Here is a 22,244-nt window from a genome sequence, read left to right as displayed (position 1 = left end):
TTTTTAAATGGATTTGAAACGGAGCTAAGCAATTGTGCGCAACGGTCAGTTTAAATCGGCCCCATAAATGTGAAGCAATGTTTTTGGTGCACACATCAACACAATCTCGTGTGAAACGAATGAATTTGGTCTTTATTTCTCGTACTAATTTCTCTCCGAAAGAAATAACGTTCTTTATTTTGTTCAATTAGATTTACAAAAAAAAACTTTTCTTTATTTACAGTGCACATTGATGCTACAGTACTGTACGATTTTATGGCAGCACACAACCATTTGTCACGTTGACACAACTCTGTCACAACTCAGGCAGTGTGGCCAGATGATTTTGGCGGTTATCGGAAGGATCACCAAAATTGAATCGGTAATTTTCGGTAGGAGCTTTAACATTTTTCGGTAGTTTTCAAATTTTACTACTAATTTTAAAAGAAGCGTTAAATGCAGGGGGGTTGGGGGAATAGGTGTGAAAATGGTTGTATGCAAAACGAAGGTTCATCACATCACAGAAAAGTGCATCATTTAAGTATTTCAAGGAGACGAATAAGATTAAGATCTAATGCCTGGGTTACAGCTCGAGTCAAAAAGATCCATTGAAATTTTGTTTCTTTTTTTGCTATATTTCATTAAACATGTTTATTTTAACATTTTTCATTGAATATCTTTTCCTTTGCTGTACGATAAGTCATATATGAAATATATATTCTAATTAATATTTAACGAAATATAAAAAAAAAGAAAAACTCAAAATTGCCCGTTCCATTTCACGCGAGCTGTAATTCTCGCATTACCAATCACACAAATGTAGGCCTTTCGGAAGTGTCGATCAGGAAATTGTATGAAGGATTTGAAACGGTTCTCGGAGTTCCCCACGGCCGCTTCAGGCGGTGGCAGTGTTCCATGGGATGCGATGTTATCGGACGTACTCCACTAGAGCTATTTCGATTGATATTGCGATTATGATAATAAAACATACATTTAACCCAAGTAGCACAATCTTGTTAAGAAACCGTTAAAAGTATGCCTAAAAGTATTACTTTTAGCTTTCCATACAGCAGTAATTCCAGGGCTTAAAACACTGCGTAACGCTCTCCTGGCTTCGTCAATGTTTCGTTAAAATTTAAAATTTAACCGGTATTTTTAACGAAAAGGATCAAAATTAACGAAAAAATCGACAAGGATGGCAATATGTTTCTTTCCGTTTTAGTCATCATGTATCTATTTCTTCGTTGAGCCATCGTTTTCATTTTTTTATGAATTAAATTAATGTAATTTGTATTTTTTATATTAATTATCCACCATATTGGTTGGATCCTACGGCGGGACATTTGTCGCTATCGTCCCGCAAATGATCCGGCGCGGTGAAGACATCCCGATGGAACTGCTTAACTTCGGTGCGTAAACGAGGGCTACAGCGCGGGGCGTCACGGTGCGGCCTCATTGTACGCGGCATTTCCATGCTATCTGCTGATAAGGCCTGTGTCGTACTGGACGGCCAGTGTTTCACGATCTAGTGCACCTTGCTGTTTTCATACAACCGACTGAGATCCGTCTCCTGTCCGGATGGTTGTTGTTGTTACTGTCTCCGTAGGCGTCGTTCGATTTCAGTGCCCAAGCGGATGCCTTTTGCGGGAAGAATTCTTCTCGTGCACCATATTTACAGAGGTGCACCATCATTCCACAGCCGCCGCCACCAAACGCTTGCGTGCTCTTGCGCCGCAGGTTCATCAGTATCGCACTAGAGAGCGAGGCTATCCCGGTGGCTGTAGGCGGCCGTCGTACAGCTGTTGACCACCGTCGAGATTATGGAAATGTGGGACAAGGGGTGCATGTTTTGTTGCGGCTAGTGCAGTGCTGACGGTAGTGCACGACCGCGAGGCAGGAACAATATTGGACGGCGTCATTCTCTGTATTTGATGGAGCGGGCGGAACTCTACCACCGAGTTTAAATGCTGCGAGAAATATTAAAAATATAGTTAATGCGATGATAATGGTGATAAAGATACACTAACCTGTTGTACAAGCTTGATAATATACAAATTAGAAGCTGTAAAATTTGCGGCTGCTTGCTTTTCTTGTCGCCTTTCATCACACACGAAGCTTGACGAACTTTTTGACATTATGAATGGCGGCGCAGCACATACAGTATGTCTCAAAAAGTATCTTCATCAAGAGAAAATTAATTAAATCAAATAATTTAATGATTTTAAATATAATATATTTTTAGTTTGGAAAATGGTATGCGATGTGTTAATACGTCGAAAATCTCCATCAAAATTAAACAAAATATTTTTTTTATTTTCTTTTTAATTGTCATATCAAATGAAGATAAACTGAAATCAAATATTAAACATGTGATTAAAATAATGAAATGTTTTGCAATTAAAATCAGAGTGCTTAATTAAATAAATATTAAAAATAAAATGGTTTTTAAACCCTGCTTAAACTACATAGAAACTACATAGTGTTGACAAAATTTGAATAACACTGTCAGTTATATTGGTCTGAGTCAAAAATAACAAGGTAACGGAACATGTCGTTATGCTGTAACGCAAGCAAATGTCATATTCCCTTAAGAAACTCTATTTGATTTTTAACGGCTTTAAGAAACTGTTAATAATCAAATAGAGTTTCTTAAGGCTACTTGGGAAGATTCCTCATACAAACCCTATACAATTATAATAAAAAATAACATCGATTTTATCTGTTAAATCCCTTAATGCCTAAAATGATTGCAGAAATGGTTTTATGATTTCTTGTTCAGAATTTAAAAAAAAAATCTGTGATTTTCGGTAGGAAAAATTAAGAATCGTTAGTTTGAGGGCGCTCATCTGTGAGGGACCTTGAAAAGCTAGAAAATTGAGAAAACTCATTTCTTGCCGCATGCGGCGAGGTTCTAACCTGAATCGGTGGGCAAATAAAAAATCGATAGGAATGCAGATAAATTGGTATTTCTGGTCACTCGGAGTGTTTGCATAGCACCGATGTAAACAAACCCAAACTGCCGGCATACCTGGTAGCGGATACCAATTTTGGAGCGTTTTTCTCGTCCTTTCCACGGCAATGAACTGGCTTCCCAAACGGTCCGGCAACGAGACGAGATGCATACTGGAGATTCTCACCTCGAAGCGGCTGCTGGTGGATCATCTGGAGGTGGCCGAGGTGTGCTTTCGCCTTGCCCCGAATGCCGACCGGAGCACCACCACCACCACCACCACCATCCGAGTGCCCTTCAAAGCGGTTTGTGCGGGATGCATTGCGGCCGTAGCGGCTTCCACGCGGTAATTATTGAATCAATGCAAAGCCCTAGCCACGGGGACGGACGGACAATGAGCTGTGTTTTGTTTACAGATACGCCCGTTCCCATGTAAGGCCGATTGTGGCAGCCTCCGTTGTGAGCGGCACCGTCCTGCTGCTCGGTGCAGTGGCGTACGAGAAGCTGCATTACTATCGTGACCTCGGCACGATTACCAACCTGCTACGGGCGATCGAACAGTATGATACGGCCGCAAAGCGAATGCTTATATTCATAAACGAGGTAATCTACGGCAACGAACGGATCAACTCGGTAAGGCGCGGGTAAGCATCTTCTAAGCAGGGCAGTAGAAGAATGAAAAGGAAAATTTAAAGGAAAATCCCATTTTTTCGCTTTTTTTTTGTTGCAGTACCACCGAAAATGAACTGCTGGAGGCGTGCATGGAAAGTTGCACCAAAGCGATCTACGAGCTGTACGACAGCGTGAAAGTGTTGGAAGAGCGAACCGAGCTGCGGGAAGAGTACGGCGATGCGTATGACCCACTGGAGTCGTTTGAAGACTGTGAAATATTTAAGCAAACGGCCATCAATCATAGCAATGCTAAGGTAGTGCAGATTTACTGTGCGATTGTTTGAGAGCAAACGTTGCTAATCGGCACATGGTTGCCAATTACCTTTTTTCTTTTTTAGCAATTGTACAATATTTTTTTGTACATGCAGTCACACTGCCTGTTGCGACTGTCGCTGGCAATGGCGAGCGGTACGGCGGTGGCGGAAATACGCCCGGAATGCAATCGTCTCACCGGCTGCCTTGCACGCCGAGCGGAGGATCTTACGCGACAGCTCAGGCTAAACAGTGTATCGCAAGCTGATTGCTTCCGGCAGCTGGGCAAGGTAAAGGAACCGACCGCCAAGGAGCTGGCGGCACTGAAGCACCAATCGCTCGAGCTGACGGTCAAGCTGGCGGCGAACGTGAACCACATGCTGGCGTTGGACAAGGCAGTGCAGTCGGTTGCCAGCACCACCTCGACATCCGATCGGCAGCAGCTCGAGGAGGCTGCCTCCCAGCTGGCCACGATGCAATCCTACCTTCTCACCCGCACCGACGAATGCGAACGGTTGCTAATTACGGCCAAAAAGCTGCTCAACAACGCGCCCGAGGAGCAGGCGACTGGTGCGTTGGACGAGGAGGAGCTGGACGCGGTGCCCCTTCCGGACACGCTCGGCGAACCGCTTGCCTTGGCGCCAAACTCAGCGCTCGACTGGCAGGATGAATTTTTCGTCAACACCGGTGCGGAGGGGGACGAAGAGTTGAAAGAAGGCGCGGCCGGCACAACGCTGGATCAGCTGCAGGCGGAGGACGAGCTGGTCGCGAAGCGGCTGATGCGCAAGCAGTTTCAGCCGATACTGCGCCAGCTGCGCGAACGGCTCGTACCGGTCGAGCAGTCGTTTAGGGAGCGCGAACGGGCGGCTATGAAGCGGAAGGGCATCGTGCTGCCCGAGGCCGATGAGATGGGCCCGCCCGGACTGGAGGAGAGCATGAGAAAAGCCTTCGCGAACGGTGAAACGGACGACGAGTCGGCGGACAGTGACGGTTCTGCGGACACGTTCCGGCTCAAGCGCAGGACCCAGACCCGGTACGATGAGGATCGTGATTTTCTCGCAAGCAAGCCCCAGTTCAGTTTGCTGGCGGTCACGCTGCCGACGGGTGTCCAGATGGAGGAAAGCATCTTGGAGTAACGGTTACGGGGGGAGGGGGGGGGGGAGAGGGAGGGAGGTATGTAGGCTTAGTTATTTATTGTTGGGCAATCGTGATCGAAAGATATTAAGCCGCCATTAAAATCGCTTTTTAATGAACATTATGCTTGTGGCTCTAGTTTAGAACATACATCCCGAATAGTGGTAGGAGCTCGGAGTTGGACCTACCCGATTCCGATTCCGTGCACGAAATCAATTCCGGAGCCGATTCCAGAGTTGAATCCGGAGCCGATTCCTGAATCAGATTCTACTCCCCTCTCGGAATCGATCTAGGAATCGCGATTTGCTCCGATGACGGATTCAGAATTGACTCCAGAAATGGAATTGGTTCAGGAAAGGGAATCAGTTCTTGAATTGAAATAGGAAGTTTCAGAAGCGAAATCAGTCCGGGAATCTCCATGAGAATTGATCGTTTACAAAAAAGTTTTGATTCTTTGCGGCTATCAATACGTAGCATCATTGGACCCAAACGCAAATTTTAATGGAGATGCCGAAACTGACTCCGATTTCGAAACCGATTCTGATTTCGGAGCCAATTCTGATTCACGAGCCAATTTTGATTCTGGCACCAACCAACCACCGGAGCCGATTCCGATACCGGAGCCAATTCCAATTCCGAAACCAATTCTGATACCGTAGCCGATTCCGATTCCGGAGCCGATTCCAGAACCATATCCGGATCCGATTCCGGAACCAATTCCGGAACCGATTCGGATTCCGGAGCCGATTACGATTCCGGAGCCAATTCCGATTCCGGAGCCGATTGCAGAACCAATTCCGGAATCTATTCCGGAAAAATAATCCGAACCTACTATCCGGAATCGATTCCAGAATACTTCGGAGCTAGCCCAAATCGATTCCGACGAAAACTTCATTATTCCCATCACTAATCCCGAAACGGTTGTACAGAATTGAATGGGTTGATGGTTTTAATTGGGGATTAGTTGGTAAAAGCGTTTCATTTCCCATGTGTCTTCGATAATATTAAAAAAAAGTTATTATTATTATATTAAAAAAAAAACTGAAATACCTATCTTACAAGAGGGCAAGTACAACCATGCTTTCCAATGTGAGGATTAGTACCACTTTTTTGTAGAATACCCTCTTTCCTAGTCCTAGTTTTATACTAAAACGGCATGTGCGTGTATGCAAGAATCCACTCCTCCCGGCAGTGTTTTTCTCGGCGGCGGGTTTATCTCGCAAATTATTGCTGCATGCTGTGCGATAACACTTATACACACGTAAACAAACCCCCACCACCTATCCCTGCGCCCGCTAGGTAGATGAACTTTGATCAATGAGTTTGTATTTCTTGTACGAGCCAACATAAGGGCCAGTCTGTGTTTTGACTTTGAGCTGTCGCTGTTGTCGCCGTCGTCAGCAGAACACAAACATGTCGAAAAATCTAAAATACTACTACGACCTAATGTCGCAGCCTTCGAGGGCGCTTTGGATTTTTCTGGAGAAAACCAAACTGCCCTACGAAAAGTGTTTGATCAATCTGGGCAAAGGTATGGCTGGGCACAGGGCCAATGTCGGGTGTGACACACTGGCACATTCAATTGCTTACCTTTTCCCTTGTTTTCTTTTCCCAAACCCACCCAAGGAGAGCATCTGACCGAGGAGTTTAAGGCGATCAATCGCTTTCAAAAGGTGCCCTGCATTACGGACAGCCAGATCAAGCTGGCGGAAAGTGTGGCCATCTTCCGGTACCTGTGCCGGGAGTACCAGGTGCCGGACCACTGGTATCCGGCCGACTCGCGCCGCCAGGCCCTGGTGGACGAGTACCTCGAGTGGCAGCACCACAATACGCGCGCGACCTGCGCGATCTACTTCCAGTACGTCTGGCTGCGGCCGCGCATGTTCGGCACCAAGGTCGACCCGAAGCAGGCGGAAAAGTACCGGGGGCAGATGGAGGGCACGCTGGACTTTATCGAGCGCGAGTATCTCGGGTCGGGCGCCCGGTTCATCGCGGGGGACGAAATTACCGTGGCCGATCTGCTTGCGGCCTGCGAAATCGAGCAGCCGAGTAAGAACCGAGCGATAAAGAATTTCCTGTTTTTTTCTTTTGTAATTTTATTTCTTATTTTCTATATTTTTTTCAAGGAATGGCTGGCTATGATCCGTGCGAGGGCCGCCCAAACCTAACCCAGTGGATGGCACGAGTCCGCGAATCGACCAATCCATACTACGACCAGGCGCATAAGTTAGTGAACAAATTTGCCCAGGACACGGCTAGCAAAGCTAAGCTGTAGCCATACAACAAAGAGGATTGTTGCAGGAGACGTACAGACTAGTGATGGGAAAAATGAAGTGTTCTGGAATCGATTCCGGATAGTAGGTCCGGATGTAGCTTCCGTAATCAATTCCGAAGTAGGCTCTGGAATCGTAATTGGCACCGGAATCGGCTCCAGTATCGGAGTCGGCCCCGAATACAGAATCAGCTTCAAATCATTTGGCAATTTGGTTTTGGCATCTCCATAAGAATAGGCGTTTGGGTCCAATGATGCTAACAGGTTGGCTGATAAGTCCCCGGTCTAACAAAGAAAAACACATTTTTTTGTAAAAATTCGTTTTTATTATTCAACAAAGTTCCCTTCAAGAGCGATACAACGATTATAACGACCTTCCAATTTTTTGATACCATTTTGGTAGTACTCCTTCGGTTTTGCCTCAAAATAGGCCTCAGTTTCGGCGACCACCTCTTCATTGCAGCCAAATTTTTTCCCTGCGAACATCCTTTTGAGATCTGAGAACAAGAAAAAGTCGCTGGGGGCTAGATCTGGAGAATACGGTGGGTGGGGAAGCAATTCGAAGCCCAATTCATGAATTTTTGCCATCGTTATCAATGACTTGTGGCACGTTGCGTTGTCTTGGTGGAACAACACTTTTTTCTTCTTCATATGGGGCCGTTTTGCCGCGATTTCGACCTTCAAACGCTCCAATAACGCCATATAATAGTCACTGTTGATGGTTTTTCCCTTCTCAAGATAATCGATAAAAATTATTCCATGCGCATCCCAAAAAACAGAGGCCATTACTTTGCCAGCGGACTTTTGAGTCTTTCCACGCTTCGGAGCCGGTTCACCGGTCGCTGTCCACTGAGCCGACTGTTGATTAGACTCAGGAGTGTAGTGATGGAGCCATGTTTCACCCATTGTCACATATCGACGCAAAAACTCGGGTGTATTACGAGTTAACAGCTGCAAACACCGCTCCGAATCATCAACACGTTGGTGTTTTTGGTCAAATGTGAGCTCGCGCGAGACCCATTTTGCACAGAGCTTCCGCATATCTAAATATTGATGAATGATATGACCAACACGTTCTTTTGATATCTTTAAGGCCTCTGCTATCTCGATCAACTTCATTTTACGGTCATTCAAAATCATTTTGTGGATTTTTTTGATGTTTTCGTCGGTAACTACCTCTTTCGGGCGTCCACTGCGTTCACCGTCCTCCGTGCTCATTTCACCACGCTTGAATTTTGCATACCAATCAATTATTGTTGATTTCCCTGGGGCAGAGTCCGGAAACTCATTATCAAGCCAAATTTTTGCTTCCACTGTATTTTTTCCCTTCAGAAAACAGTATTTTATCAAAACACGAAATTCCTTTTTTTCCATTTTTTTCACAATAACAAAAGTTGCTTGACAAAAGACGCTCTGTCTCACAAACTAATTGACATACAGACGTCAAATTTTGACACGAATCATTTGAAGGTTGGTGCTATGTAAAAATAATATGCATTTAATACTAGCGGCGTCATCTATGTGTCAGACCGGGGACTTATCAGCCAACCTGTTAGGTAACGATCAAGTAAAGAATCCGATAAAATTTAACGATCAATTTTCATGGAGATTCCCGGACTGATTTCGCTTCTGAAACTTCAGATTTCAATTCAAGAACTGATTCTCATTCCATAGCTAATTCCATTACTGTAGTCAATTTTCATTCCGTTTCCGGAGTAAATTGCGATTCCCATGTCGATTCCGATTCCGAAATCAGCTCCGGAATTGATTTCGAACACGGAATCGGAATCGGGTAGGTCCGATTCCGAGCTCTCACCACTAGTACAGACACAAAGCACAAACTGCACAAACTGCTTACAAATATACACCTTTTACGGAATGTTGCCAAAATTGGTTGAAATGAGTTAAAAGTTCTGTAATATGAGAAATTTCTGAAACGATCTGAGAAATGCCGTTGAAAATGTCTTACTCTATTCTTATGTCTTCTCTCTTCTATGTCTTACTCTAATGTCTATTCTTTTTTGTTAGGGAAAATCCATCGAGACAGGCATCCGAAATCGCAGTAGGCGTGGCATCGTCAGGAGATGCATTCAAAATACGTGAACAGAATTCGAATGTAATTTCAATGAACTATCCCTTTTTGTGCCTTTTGGTCCATTACATTTCATTTTAATGGCGTTTGAATAATTTTCGATAATTATCTCTAACATACAACAGTACTAAATTTTTATAGTAAGGAACTGGAATATTATACTTCAAAACTGCCAAAACATCGGTTTCGATCCATTTCGCGCAAGGTTTTTGATATCGACTGGCTTGAATCTACTCTGGAATCTAAAGAACACGTAGGAGCCTTCATGGTTAAAACTCGCTTACTTGACATTGAACTCGACTTCGAGACATCTCGATTGGATGAACAGAATAGGCCTGTATGCCTAATATCGACTCGGAATGTTCTTTATAAAATTGACTCATTTGCCACGTTTTCAAGTGATATCCATACATCATCGGAACGTTCTACAAAGTCTGCTCGTGTGATTTTAAATTTTCTATATTCTTCCTACATAATATACAGGTCGCACCTAACTACTAAGCAAGTTCAATCGCTATTAAACCAAACTTAAGCGCGCTTCACGAACTGAAAATTGAATTTGAATGTACAACACCACACCACACGACCGTGGTGCACGCTAGGATTCGACACATTCGACCCGCGGGGCTTACGGATCGTTCCGACAGATGATCGATATTCGTCGCGTCTTGTGGATCAGCGCATCGCGAAACAGCGACTCCTTGCGGGGCAGAATCTCGTGCGTAAACTTATACCGGGCGGTGTGTCTGCAACGGCAAAGGAAACACACCCATAACAAACCACCGTTTACTTTTTGTCCATTCTTACCTCATCACGTAAAGCGAGCGGCGGGGCAGCAGTATGTCGGCCCAGTACTTGTTGTGCCGCTCCTGGGAGAAAATTTGCCTATACTCTGCGTTCGTTTGCTCCTCGTCGTTGGTGCGCACCAGCCGCATGACCGAGTCAGACAACAGACTGATGCCGGCGATCGTGTTGCCACAGTACTGGTGGGGGGTGAAAAGGAAGGACGGAATTTGATTACAGGCGGTCCCCGAGATACACGGTTAATGGGGACCGAAAACGGCCGCAAAATACCGCGTATCTCGAATTTCCGCGTAAGTCGAATCTCGTGATTTCCAGCTAAAATATCACAAATTTTCGTGTAATTTTGCAAGTAGGGGGCGGTTTTAGTCACTTTATGAATTATTTGATATGATTCTGACTGAATATAACTGTTTTAAACCTTTTGAAATAGTTTTTTACATTCGATGAAAACGGAAATTATTTGGCAATTTGCAATTGATGTGTCAAATCAGTACAATTTGCTCAAAGAATTGTCAATTTTAGAAAACCGCGTATCTCCGAATCCGCGTATAAGAGGTACCGTGTATCTCGGGGACCGCCTGTACTGGTTGGAATGGTCCAGTGGTGGGCGCTCGGAATCGGACCTACCCGATTCCGATTCCGTGTTCGGAATCAATTCCGGAGCCGATTCCGTGTTCGGAATCAAGTCCGGAGCCATTTCAGATGCTGAAATCGATTCCGATGCTGGAATCGATTCCAATTCCGATTCCGAAACCGATTCTGATTCCGGACCCGATACCGATTCCGAATCCGAATCTGATTCCGGACCCCGTACCGATTCTGGAGCCAAAATCCGATTCCCGAGCTGATTTCGATGCCGGAACCGATTCCAATTCCGGAGCCAATTCCGTAGTCGACTCCGATTCCAATTCCGGAGCCAATTCTGATTCCCGAGCCGATTTCGATTTCGGAACCGATTCCGGAGCCGACTCCGATTCTTGAATCGGTTCCGGAAACTGATTCCGAACCTACTATCCGGAATTGATTCCAGAAAACTTCGGCGCTTGCCGGAATCGATTCCGACGAAATCTTCATCTTTCACTTTATCATCACTAGTCCAAATGCCCCTTCCCCACTGTCCCACTTCCTACCCGCACACTGTCGACGTGTGGCTTGATGACGCCCTCCTCCGCCAGATCGAGCACGTGCACGTACGGCATGGCGGCACCGTCGAAGGCAACGGCCACCACCCGGTCGAGGATGGCCCGGTTCGCCGGGTACCAGTGTTTGCGCTCCGTCTCCCGGTACCCGTGGATCGCGTCGTCCCAGTGGTCGAACTCGTAGCGCAGCCGTTTCAGGTACGGTTCGATCTCGGCCAGCAGGGACTGCTCCTCCGGCTCGTCGACGAACCGCTCCAGCACGCGCATATCGGCGAGAAAGGTCGCCCGTTCCGCTGCCGGCCAGTGGCCGAAGAATGTGACGCAGGCCGGCTGCGCCGTCGCCGCCTCGTTGGCGTTTTCGTGTCGCTGCGGTGCGGTTCGGTGCAGGGACCGGGCCGAAGGGAGCAGCTCCAACGGCAGCAACGCTCGCAGTGTCCACCGTGCCGAACGGGCGCAACTGTAGCCGGCGAACATGCTGCTGCTGCGCTGTAAGAGATGTAAACAAAAAAACTGATTGCGTGCCGTTTGGGTATATTTGCTTTACCTTTGCGTACCTTTTACCTTTTCTTTTCAAATCAACAACTCACGGCCACGGTTGTTCTGGCCGGCACCTGCAACCATTATATTTGTGTGGGTATGCGAAACAATGCACCCTTCGCTTGTGTTATGAAAGCAACCTTTCTTCCCCTTTGCGAAAATCCACCGCACACACTTTGACAGCTGCCCCGATAACGATTTGTCAAAACCGGCATACGAAGTAGCTCAACAAACCCCACACAACAGGTCCTCATGCCGGGAAATGAAACATATTCTGTTCTTTTATTCGTTTAGGCTAGGTTTCGTTTTTTTTTCTTTTCCAGAACGAAAACAAACAAATGCTAATTCAAAAACCTTAATCCGCTAAACACAAGGGTTGGCCCGGGGCCCGTTCAGTTCAGCCCAGCTTTTCATGGCCCGGTTTCAGCTCGTCCGGTTCGGACTGCTGCTGCGTCGACTTCTGGAGCAAATTTTTGCTAAACCAGGACGGGCGCGGCTTCTCCATCTCGACGATCCGCTTGCCCTGCCAAAACTCGGCCGGCTGCTCGTCCCGCTCGCGATCGTACAGCACCACCACATCCCGGTCGACCGGTTCGAGCCCGAGCTCGGACTGTATTTTCTCCTGCATCAGCTCCGTTTCCGTGCGCACCTTCTTGTAGCACGTGGCTGCGATGGAGAGCGAAGTGGAAGCAAACGTTAGAGGAGGGCCGGTTACCTTGCAAATTGAATGGAATGGAAATGGAGAATGGTTCCACTTACGGCACAGGACGCCCACTTCCTGGTCGCTGCCGCAGGTCGCGCACGTCCGCAGGTGCACCTTTGGCGTCAGTATCTTCAGCTTGTACTCGGGCGAACCGTACTTGCGCTTGAGGCGCTTCTCGACCGTGCGGCGATGCTTCGGCACCGCCCACAGCATGCCATCGCCGAGCAGGTCGCGCAGCGAGAACGGTGCTGCCCGTGGTGCGGCTGGCTGTGGTGAGCCGTCGTGAACGTGCACCAGTGCTAGGGCGCCTGCAAACGGGAAGAAAACAACCCGGCGGTTGGGGTTACGTAAAGGACGGGCGTGCGAAACGGAGCGATGCGCATACCTGGCGGAAATCCATTGCCACCAAAAAGGTAGCTTTCGAGCGTCCGCAGCGTGTTTGCCAGTCGATTGATTAGCCGAGACATGGTGCCGCCGAACCGGGGAGCCGGGTGGAGTTGTGCCGCGTTCCGATTCCGAAAGGATTCCGCTACTAAACCATGCACAACCGTGCCGACCGCACTGTTTAGAATACGAGCCCGATTTGTTTACCTTTTTCCGTTAGCCCGTTGACAACTGCACGGTCGCATGGTTGGCCCGGTGAAAAAAAGTCACCCACTGGATGGATTAGTGTGACAATGATTGAACATGTTTTTTCGCAGGTAGGTTCAGCCTTCTACGATACGTTAGCGTTACGCGTAACGCCTGTTTATCTCAACCCAAGCAGCATTATTGTTGAACGCCTGATTTAATCGTCGTGGATGGGCAAATCAAAAAGAGTATTTAAACAGTTGAAAGGTGTTCGACAGCGATCCCCAGTTCGGCATAAGGCGCAGTGGAGCACAGCGAACTTGAACTCCCAACCCAAGATCCACAAATCCACTAAACGACCACTAAACGGCTTCTAAAAGACTCAAGCACTCTACCTAAACAGAATATAGAAAGACTTCGTTTAGCAGACGGAAAACGACTCATGCATTCTAAAAATAGCAAAACAGCTGATGGCGCTATCTGTTGGTGGGATACCCCAACCAGTTGAGCTTCATCGCTTGGAGGAGAACTTTCTCATTTCCTCTGTACTGTTGTATGGTTTCGCATTTAAGTTATGCATCGCTAGAACTAGAACGGCGATACGATTGTTTAAATACTAAACTCCAATGGAAACCACCAGCACTGAAGCAAGTGAGATTTGAGTAATGGTCGTTGGTATTGATACCCACGTATCTAACCACACGACCATTTATATAGACTTTTGATCAGAAAGTTAGAAGGATATATAGGTCATGATAAGATGAAACTTGTCGAAACACATTGCAAGAAAAGGATAGCAATATAATAATCAGTTTTAATACGCCATCTATTGATCAAACCAATGAAGCTGTGGAGCTTTCGTGTTTTTTCTATGGATATTCGATTTTCCAGTCGTTTAAGCTTAATCTGTGGCACTTGAAACGAAAGTATGGCTAACTTCGATTGTTTCATCGCGATACGCGAGCGCTGCATTTCTGTGAAAATTTCACAAACCGGCGACAATGCTCTTGATTTTGTTTTAAAGTCGTGATGTTTAATTAGCACAAAGAGCTTGTAGAAAATTTGTCGCGGTTGGTCGACTAAAGTTGGTCGCCTAGAAGCAGTGTTACAGCTTTTTTTTATACAAACAATCTAAACGAATTGGTTGCGTGCACGACTAAGCTACAATAACACTGTTGCTTGGGAATATTATAAGGCATGTAACGCTTCTCCAATGTAACGTAAAGGGTCTGTCCTCACATTTACCTTTTCGTGTTTATAAATAAAATATATCAAATGATACCTCTAGAATAAAAAAATGTTTTTTATTTTATTTTCAACAATAAGTTCAGTAAGTTTGTACGATTTTGTACAAAAAAGAAAACACAATTTACACATATAACCCCTATGTAAACAAAGATACTGTTTGACGTTTGCAAACGTCACGGCAGCTGACTGTGGGAAAGGTTTTGTTGTGCTCTATTCTCGCCCTGGGTGAAAGTGTTTGCAGCAACAAATCAGTGCGAAAACAAAAGAAAATCCACCATCGGTGGCAACTAATTCCAAGTGTGTCTTTATTGGAAATCGTCACCTCACCCACAGTGCCTGCATGGTTTAATCGTACCTGCCCTTTGCAATCTTCTCCATTCGTCCGTCCTTATTGCTTTCTGACGCACGAACAGAATCACGAAAACATCCAACACATTCAACGCACCCAGCCACCATTCAACCCGAAGGCCACCCAAGCTGGTCGAATGTCGAATTAGACCAGCAGCGGAGCTAGCAAGCCATGAGCACAGCGGAGCCGAACGCGCCGACCTCCCAGCAGGCCCTCCAGGCGGCCCTGCAAACACTGAAGGAGCGGTGTCAAACGTTCCAGCGCCGAATTGCCCTGCTGGAGGAGGAGAACGATTCGCTCCGGTCGCTGCAAACCAGAGCGACCGTGGCGGAGCAGCTGCAGCTCGACAGTAGCCGGCCGGCCAACCAGACCGAGCTGCGCCAGCTGCGCGAAAGTGTGGCCGAGCTGACGCACCAAAAGATGCAGCTGGCGGAACAGATCGCGATGGTCGACACGGAGAACCGGCAGCTCTGGCGTCGGCTCTCGCTGATCGTGAAGGATCTCGGCGAAGTGACCGTCGGTCCCTCCACCACACTCACAGTCACGGTCAATCAGCCCCTGCAGCAGCAGCAGCAGCAGCACCAGCGGACATCAACCACGCAACCTTCCCAGAATCTGATCCGCTCGCGCACGTTCACCAAGCACGCGCCGAATCCGAAGCTGCGGGAGCGGGCCCACCGAGACGGCTCCACCGACGAGGAGCCGCTCAATCTGGAGGACATTTCGCTGCTCAACACGTGCGGCTTTCTGGAGAGCTCGGGCGTGGACGCCGGCCTGGACGACGACGGGGAGCTGCTGCGGGCCGCCCTCGAGGCCAACCCGGACCTGAGCCGCTGCACCGACGGACTGCTGGACATTAAGCGCGAGCTCGCCCGCCAGCAAATGCTCATGCGTGACCTATATCAACAGTTTGCGCAAGGTAGTAGTGTGTGGATGAGTAGATTAAGCTTTGCGCTTACCACAAATTGCCTTTCCTTTTTTCTGACAACCTTTTCTCCCATGCAGAGCTAAACAGCCGTGCCCACACAGAAGCGGAAAAGCTGATGAAGGACGTGATGGTGGAGGTGGTGGAGTGTGAGCTGCCGCCCCGGAAGGCGAAGGTGCCCGCCCAGCCCGCTAGGGACGAGGCCAGTCCGTCCGCGCTAATGTTCGGCAAGGTCGGCATGAGCCTGCTGCTGCAGGAGAAGCTGCGGGCGGGCGGGATGAAGCGGACCTGCCCGATGTGCGGCGCGCTGTACGGGCCCGAGACGGCGTTCGACGACTTTCAGGCGCACGTCGAGGCGCACTTCCTGACTGAGGGCGAAACAGCGATGGAGGAGCTCAGCCTGGATCGGTACAACGAGTATAACGCGTCACAGCCGGTGGGAGACTTCTGACCGTCGCCGGGCCCGGGCCCGGCCCGCAGCCGGATCTTTTTCTCCAGCGAACTCTAGCCGCCCCTACCCCCCCCTACTCCACCCCTTTTGTTCCTACCAGGCGGGTGAGGTGGGTGTGCTAAAACGCTGGCAGTGCCGCATCTTCCTCCGCTGTCGTGCGCTTTTTGCTGAAGTTTACTTTGATGTCCGCAACTCCTGTATTTAGTAGTAGCAGTGCTGCAAAATGACACTGTCTGAATGTCATAAAAACAAATTTGACTGAAACAAAATCCATGTCAGCGTTACGTAGTCATTTGTGATAATCAGAGGTGATACTCAAAACGATTGGTGTGATCAATGCGTGACATTTCGTGACATTTTTGCGACCACCGCTTGGCCAGTCACTAGGTCATGACTTTTTTTTACTGTGAGCAGTTCTGCAAGATTTCACTGTCATATACATGACAAATTCTGGGTGAAACAAAATAATGTCAGCGTCATGAGCTCTACCGTGATGATCAGAGGTGAGACTCAAACAGGTGTGACCATCACATGCTTGGTGACATTGTGTGCTACCAGCCCTTGGTCGCGACATTTTCTGTCGGTGATCATCACGACAGTCATGGGAGATGTGCGGAGTGTGCCAGTGGTTCCAAGATACAAAATGAGCATGTTTTCTCGTTCTGTTTGACGCGACATAGCGAGAAAGAAGGATTATTTTGTTGCTTAGGACCACACGCCAAGTATATTCCAAGAATGTCGTGATTATCATTGAGAGAAAATGTCTTGACCAAGTGAGTGACCAATCGTTGAGTGTTCCAAAAAATCACCGCTGATCATTACAGTTGTGTACGTGAGCTGACTTGAACTTCGTTTCAGTCATGAGTGTTGGTGACTGAAACGGTGGCATTAGGCAGCACTGTTCACTGCCTTAAAAAAAAGTCTTGATTATGCTTGTGACGGCATTAAGCTCAGTATTTCAGTCAGAGTATCGGGCTTGACTCAAGCACTCGCATATCGTGTTCGGCATGTCATGACGCACTTTCATTGAGTGTCAGTAATGAGCATCAAGCTGCCACGGATATTTTCATTGTTTTCGGTGGTGATCGTCACGTGATGGTCATGACATTTTGCAGCACTAAGTAGTAGTGAGCAATGCAAACACATCAGAACAAAAACCAAGGCAAACAGTGTGTGTGTGTGTGTGTGTGCTACCTCACCGTTCTTGCACACCTGTCGGGCTTGTAAAGGGTAATCAGGTTTAAGGAAGGTGCAAGGCGTCTTTACCTAAGTAATTTTTTTTCCTAACTACGATATTAATCAGAATAAAGATCTTGTTACATCTTTGTAGCCCTCTTGTGCGTATTGAATTGTGGCTTTTGCATCAACAAAAAGGACGAAGTGTTGTTACAAATCACCTCGCTCATCGCTTTATTCGAGCCCAGACTAGAAGCCTCCCCTTCCTTCCCCCGCCTTAATGGTACACGATCGGCCAGACCGTGTTCTTCTCGCAGTTCATATCTTTCTCGCTCTTGCAGAACGTGTTGAAGGTCAGATCCTTCGGGAAGCCGATGATTTCCCGCTCCTCGTAGATCCGGTAGGTGAACGTCGACTCGTACGTGCCGATGAAGTAGCGGGCGTGGGAGCACACGATCTGGTCGACGATCGCGACGCCGCCGTCCTTCAGCTCGGCCCGCTGCTCGTAGCTTTCCGGCACGAACCGCACCACCCGGAAGCGCTTCAGGTAGTTCTTGAGGTTGTAAAACTCCATCCGCGTGCAATCGGACGCGACGAAGACCGTCTTCAAGCCGAGCTCGAGCAGCTTGGCCCGGATCTGCAGTGCGGCCGATTGGACCGTGGGCGTCGTTTTGTCCCGCCCGTACAGGAAGTCGGCCCGGCGGAGGTGTGCGCACAGGTACTCGCCGCCGCGCGCCTTCCGCGGCCGGCTCCGCTCGTCCGTCCAGCGGGCGGGGCGCACCGTCCGATCAGCCCGGTCCGACGAGTTGAGGTACTCGGCCCGGAACCGGGTCGCCACGTCGACCAGCGGCGGCGCGAACCGCATCGAGCGCCGCGCCTCCCAGTAGTCCACGTTGCCCCACAGATCGTGCAGCACGATTTCCGCGTTCAGCACGTGCACGTAGCGGGTGACGCGCGGGCGCCCCGGCCGGTACCGCTCGAGCAGCCGGTGCAGCAGCATCGCGCTGCCCTGGAAGTGCAGACAGGTGAACGCGTCCGTCGTGAAGTTGCCGTACCCGAAGTACGCCAGCGCGCCGTCGTGACCTTTCGGGCAGACGTGCTCCTCGAACTTGTCCACGAACACGCCGTTCTCGAACATCTGCTCGAAGTGCTTCAGCTTGTACACCTCGTCCAGCACAACGGTGGTCGCGCCAGGGCCGTGCAGCCGCCCGTACTCGGCGAAAAACTCGTCCATATCGAGCACGTCCGTGTACAGGCGCATGCTGGGCAGGTCGAAAAAGTTGCCCCACAGCAGCTGCTGCTGGTCGATGTTGCCGCTGCGCCAGTGCACCAGGCTGGACCAGGGCGGCAGCACCAGCCGGGTGCGCCGGTAGCCGCGCTGCGTCCGGAGAAACTGGACAAATACCGCCAGCCGGATGTACACGTCCCGGCGCAGGTTGAACCCCTCGCTTGGGTTGACGTCGTACAGCAGGTAGAGGACGGGGTCGTCCAGCAGGTCTAGGTCGACTAGCTGGCACCGGTACGGCTCGAAGAAGATGTCCCGCTTTTCGCACAGCTCCCGCAGATGGGCGCTGGTGGTGTGGACGATCTGCGAGAACGCCAGCAGCAGGAGCGAGTAGACCGCTGGAGAGCATGGGGGAAAGGAATTTTAGACCGCTTTTTTCCACTAAACACAATCACACACACACACACACAGGCCAGGACGGCTGTACTTACTGCGGTTCATTAGAATTAGCTTAAAACTATGCGGGCGTTGCATTTCAAGCGGTCCCGTTTGGTTCGGCACACGGTTTTCGACTAGAATCAATAATTTCGTCCTCCGCAGATGAGACCGAGAGCGACAGCGACAGCGAGAGAGAAGGGGAGAAAGCGCGTGCTGTTAGATGCAGACAGCAGGCATGCAGGAGAGTGAGAGAAACGTAGCGCGCCAGGATTGATAACAAATCCTCACACCCACGGCCTGCATGCGCGCTTACTTCCTGTCATTTTTATTTATTTTTTTCGCCGAAAGTTTATTTATTTCCCCAAACTTCAGCATTTGACACTTCTGACCACACACACACACACACACACACACACACAATCATGCCACAACGACTAATACCCACATACAAACACGCACACAGTCGTAGTAGAATTTGTTGGAGTTCTTGAAAACACTTCAAGAGCAGCGCTCCAGCTGTGGCATGATGCTGGTGGGCTACTGAGGTTGCCCCCTTATCGGACGTTGTGTAAGATTCGTCTCGTTTTAAGAACGGTTGCAGCATAAAGTACAGCCCTTGTGCAGTGGCACGAGTGAATTATCAAACGGTGGTGCCATGCCAACACCCCGCACAGGACACTTCCAGCAGCATCCTAGAAGCCTACTCAAATCCACAAAAAACAAAATGAACTCTGCATATATTTAGGAAACCAGCTGTTTAGGTTTGTCTTCCTCTCCCAGTGCCTTTCGGTGTGCAGAACTAAGGTGCAGTGTTTCGCAGTGTGCAAAGTGTTTCCTTGGTTGCTGTTAAAACGTATCTGGTGAACGTGCTTGGACAATTTCCCAAATACCTAAAAAAAAATCCCCTTCGAAAACCATCGCCATCGGGACAGGTAAGTGAGAGATACCTAATGGTTCCCGTGACCTCTAAAAGTAGACATCGTCGCGAATTAATTTTAATTCCCATCTGCCCAGCGCAACCGGAGTGTTGGACAGAATCTCCGGGCGCAGCATCCTTTCCAAGAAATCATCTGCCCTTCTGCTTCCTCCAATGCCTCCTCCCTCCCTCAGTCCCTCGCCTTACCTTCATGAGATAGCTTTCAGTCGGGGTCGAACTTTCACTCCACCCTAACACCGGAACGCAACGCCACAAGGGAAAAAGAGAAAGAAAAACCTCCCCGTCAATTAAAAGATCGCGCGCCACCAGTGTAATCCGAAGCATTCTTCACCCCCCCCCCCCCCCGCTCACCCCACCACCCCCACCTACGAGCCTTCGGAAGGGGCACGGAGTGGGGGAGTTTGGGCTGTAGAGATGTGCATGTGTTTTGCTGTAACTGGTCTAAAGTAGCTGGGAACGGTCAACGGGATCGACACGAAGACGGGGGCTCGGGTCTATGGCAATCAATCAACGTGTCGGAGATGGTACGAGTACAGTAAAGAATGGACGAATCCGACCCCAACTGCAGGAGCTCGTTGCATCTGCAAGTCACGTTATCCACGGTCTCCCCCTTCGCTGAACCTGTTGTACCTGTTGTTTTTGCACCTACGGAACCTTTTTACAGGGGTTTCCAAGTCAGTTTCAAATGTAAACGTTGTTCTTCACCGCTTGCTAAATGTTTATCCACATCAATCTGATGTATCATTTCCATCATCATAATTTTTAATTTCTTCAGCATGATTTTCAACACGCCTCAAGCTGAATGGAGTTTGACAGTTCCTTGTTATGCGTTGAAAATCATGTGTAAAAACTCAAATTTTATTTTTAAACAAATGCACCATTTGACAGCTGTTGAAAAACATCTTGGAGGTTGTAAATAATTATGATCACATTTGAAAGTGACTTGGGAAACCCTGTATCTACAGCAAGATTTTCAACACTACAACGATCTGTTGCCATCGTTTTTTCACTGGGCTTTGAAGCCGGATCTCATCATCCGTTAACAGGTGAAGTGTTGAAAATCATGCTAAAGAAATTAAAAATTATAATGATGAAAATGAAGTATCAGAATGATGTGGAATAACTTCTTGCACGCGGCGACAAAAAAAGGTTTACTTTCCAAAGTAACTTGGCAAACCCTTTAATGTCTGTTATGCTTTGCTCAACCAACTGGATTCTTCTATGGACCAATTGAACTCGTTTGAAACTATTATTTAAACCTTCAGTAGGTTCGTTGGACCTACGGGATGTTTTTGCACATTCTTTGCTGTGCCGACTCTTTCGGACATTCGCTTTGCTTTCGGGAGGTTTGATTAGCCACACCACTAGTAGTTGCTCTCTATTTGGCAAATCCGTGATTAGTCGCACCCAAGGCAGCGAAGCCAATTTGCATTTACGTTTTTTTTTTTGTGCTTGAGAAAAGTTCGTAATAATATGATAGCATATGGAATATAATTACTCAAAAAGGAATTTAATTAATAACATATTAAAACCATATTGAAACAGGATTCAAAGGGCTAGCAAAGTGCTCTATCAGGATTTTTCAAATAGTAAACACGATTCGAGTTGAGTAGAGAAAGTATAGTGGAGTAAATCTATCGAGACGGGCAGTCAAAACTGCACAAATTGCACACAGACAATTGCACAAATACGCTCACAACATTGTATCGTAAGTTAAACCGATAAGATATTACCTAGCAGGAGATAGACAAAACCCCATTTTTTTTATTTCTATATTTTTTTTGTTGGTCTTCTAAAACTGGTCTAAAACGATTCATTGCCTGATTGAAGTCAAGAACAACTGTCTTCAAACGATTTTCGACTCGACAAGAAACGTAGATGATTGCACCAATTACAGTAGGTGACCGCTAACTGGATGTGTTTTAACTGGAGTGCTTTTTAACTGGAGGTTCACTAACTGGAGTGATTCTCAGTTAACGAACACTTAAACGTCAAAACATGAAACATCCGGAATCTCATGAAGAGAAATTTGTCGCAAATGTGCATTTTTCAAACAAATTTAGGGTCTCTTGCCTACGTTTGCTATTAATTTATGTTATTACACGAATTACTATACTCCATAGCAACATAAATGAAAACAAGTTTGGTATGTTTATTCCAGTCAACGCCAATCAAAACAATCAATCCATAGAAACGTCACTCCTGTTAGCGAACATTGTTCGTTAACTGGAGCTTGTTTACCTCTCAGTTAGCCGTCACCTACTGTAATAGATTTTATTCATGAAAAGCTATTAGTTGCATATTATGTGACGAAACTACTTTTTGAAGCGAAGTACTTCAATTGCAATGTAAACCCTTGTTTCCTTAACAAGTTTAAAGTGGATGTCGAGA

General features: G+C 47.6%; 6 protein-coding genes across 9 annotated transcripts; 3 read left to right on the top strand and 3 right to left on the bottom strand.

The window, feature by feature from the left end:
* The first annotated feature begins 2,807 nt into the window (after window positions 1–2,807).
* On the top strand, window positions 2,808–5,984 carry LOC120957411 (uncharacterized). The gene is made up of 4 exons (XM_040379617.2): window positions 2,808–3,275; window positions 3,346–3,573; window positions 3,660–3,855; window positions 3,940–5,984. The coding sequence occupies exons 1-4, from the start codon at window positions 3,058–3,060 to the stop codon at window positions 4,987–4,989; spliced, it is 1,692 nt and encodes a 563-aa protein (XP_040235551.2). The 5' UTR covers window positions 2,808–3,057; the 3' UTR covers window positions 4,990–5,984.
* Window positions 5,985–6,323: 339 nt separating this feature from the next.
* On the top strand, window positions 6,324–9,152 carry LOC120956731 (glutathione S-transferase theta-1). The gene is made up of 3 exons (XM_040378445.2): window positions 6,324–6,518; window positions 6,614–7,036; window positions 7,114–9,152. The coding sequence occupies exons 1-3, from the start codon at window positions 6,401–6,403 to the stop codon at window positions 7,260–7,262; spliced, it is 690 nt and encodes a 229-aa protein (XP_040234379.2). The 5' UTR covers window positions 6,324–6,400; the 3' UTR covers window positions 7,263–9,152.
* Window positions 9,153–9,792: 640 nt separating this feature from the next.
* Window positions 9,793–11,988, bottom strand: LOC120954253 (alpha-ketoglutarate-dependent dioxygenase alkB homolog 7, mitochondrial). 4 transcript variants are annotated; one of them, XM_040374631.2, is made up of 4 exons: window positions 11,856–11,988; window positions 11,286–11,780; window positions 10,159–10,334; window positions 9,793–10,097 (listed from the first exon to the last, which is right to left on the bottom strand). In XM_040374631.2, the coding sequence occupies exons 2-4, from the start codon at window positions 11,766–11,768 to the stop codon at window positions 9,980–9,982; spliced, it is 777 nt and encodes a 258-aa protein (XP_040230565.2). In that variant the 5' UTR covers window positions 11,769–11,780; window positions 11,856–11,988; the 3' UTR covers window positions 9,793–9,979. The 4 variants fall into 4 exon arrangements, with proteins under 4 accessions (XP_040230565.2, XP_040230567.2, XP_040230568.2 ...); XM_040374633.2 differs by having other exon boundaries at window positions 11,286–11,775; window positions 11,849–11,983; XM_040374634.2 differs by having other exon boundaries at window positions 11,286–11,775; window positions 11,856–11,983.
* Window positions 11,989–12,084: 96 nt separating this feature from the next.
* LOC120954299 (39S ribosomal protein L32, mitochondrial) lies at window positions 12,085–13,149 on the bottom strand. Its single transcript, XM_040374635.2, has 3 exons — window positions 12,920–13,149; window positions 12,591–12,842; window positions 12,085–12,497 (listed from the first exon to the last, which is right to left on the bottom strand). The coding sequence occupies exons 1-3, from the start codon at window positions 12,999–13,001 to the stop codon at window positions 12,229–12,231; spliced, it is 603 nt and encodes a 200-aa protein (XP_040230569.1). The 5' UTR covers window positions 13,002–13,149; the 3' UTR covers window positions 12,085–12,228.
* Window positions 13,150–14,513: 1,364 nt separating this feature from the next.
* LOC120956838 (protein spindle-F) lies at window positions 14,514–17,406 on the top strand. The gene is made up of 2 exons (XM_040378613.2): window positions 14,514–15,620; window positions 15,707–17,406. The coding sequence occupies exons 1-2, from the start codon at window positions 14,873–14,875 to the stop codon at window positions 16,075–16,077; spliced, it is 1,119 nt and encodes a 372-aa protein (XP_040234547.2). The 5' UTR covers window positions 14,514–14,872; the 3' UTR covers window positions 16,078–17,406.
* Window positions 16,612–19,848, bottom strand: LOC120958707 (GDP-fucose protein O-fucosyltransferase 2). The gene is made up of 2 exons (XM_040381687.2): window positions 18,970–19,848; window positions 16,612–18,876 (listed from the first exon to the last, which is right to left on the bottom strand). The coding sequence occupies exons 1-2, from the start codon at window positions 19,010–19,012 to the stop codon at window positions 17,531–17,533; spliced, it is 1,389 nt and encodes a 462-aa protein (XP_040237621.2). The 5' UTR covers window positions 19,013–19,848; the 3' UTR covers window positions 16,612–17,530.
* Window positions 19,849–22,244: the final 2,396 nt, after the last annotated feature.

The sequence above is a fragment of the Anopheles coluzzii genome, chromosome X (genome assembly GCF_943734685.1).
Source record: "Anopheles coluzzii chromosome X, AcolN3, whole genome shotgun sequence".
Classification (NCBI taxonomy): Eukaryota; Metazoa; Arthropoda; class Insecta; order Diptera; family Culicidae; genus Anopheles; species Anopheles coluzzii.
The sequence above is the reverse complement of the archived record's forward strand: the minus strand, read 5'-3'. Positions and strand labels throughout refer to the sequence as shown.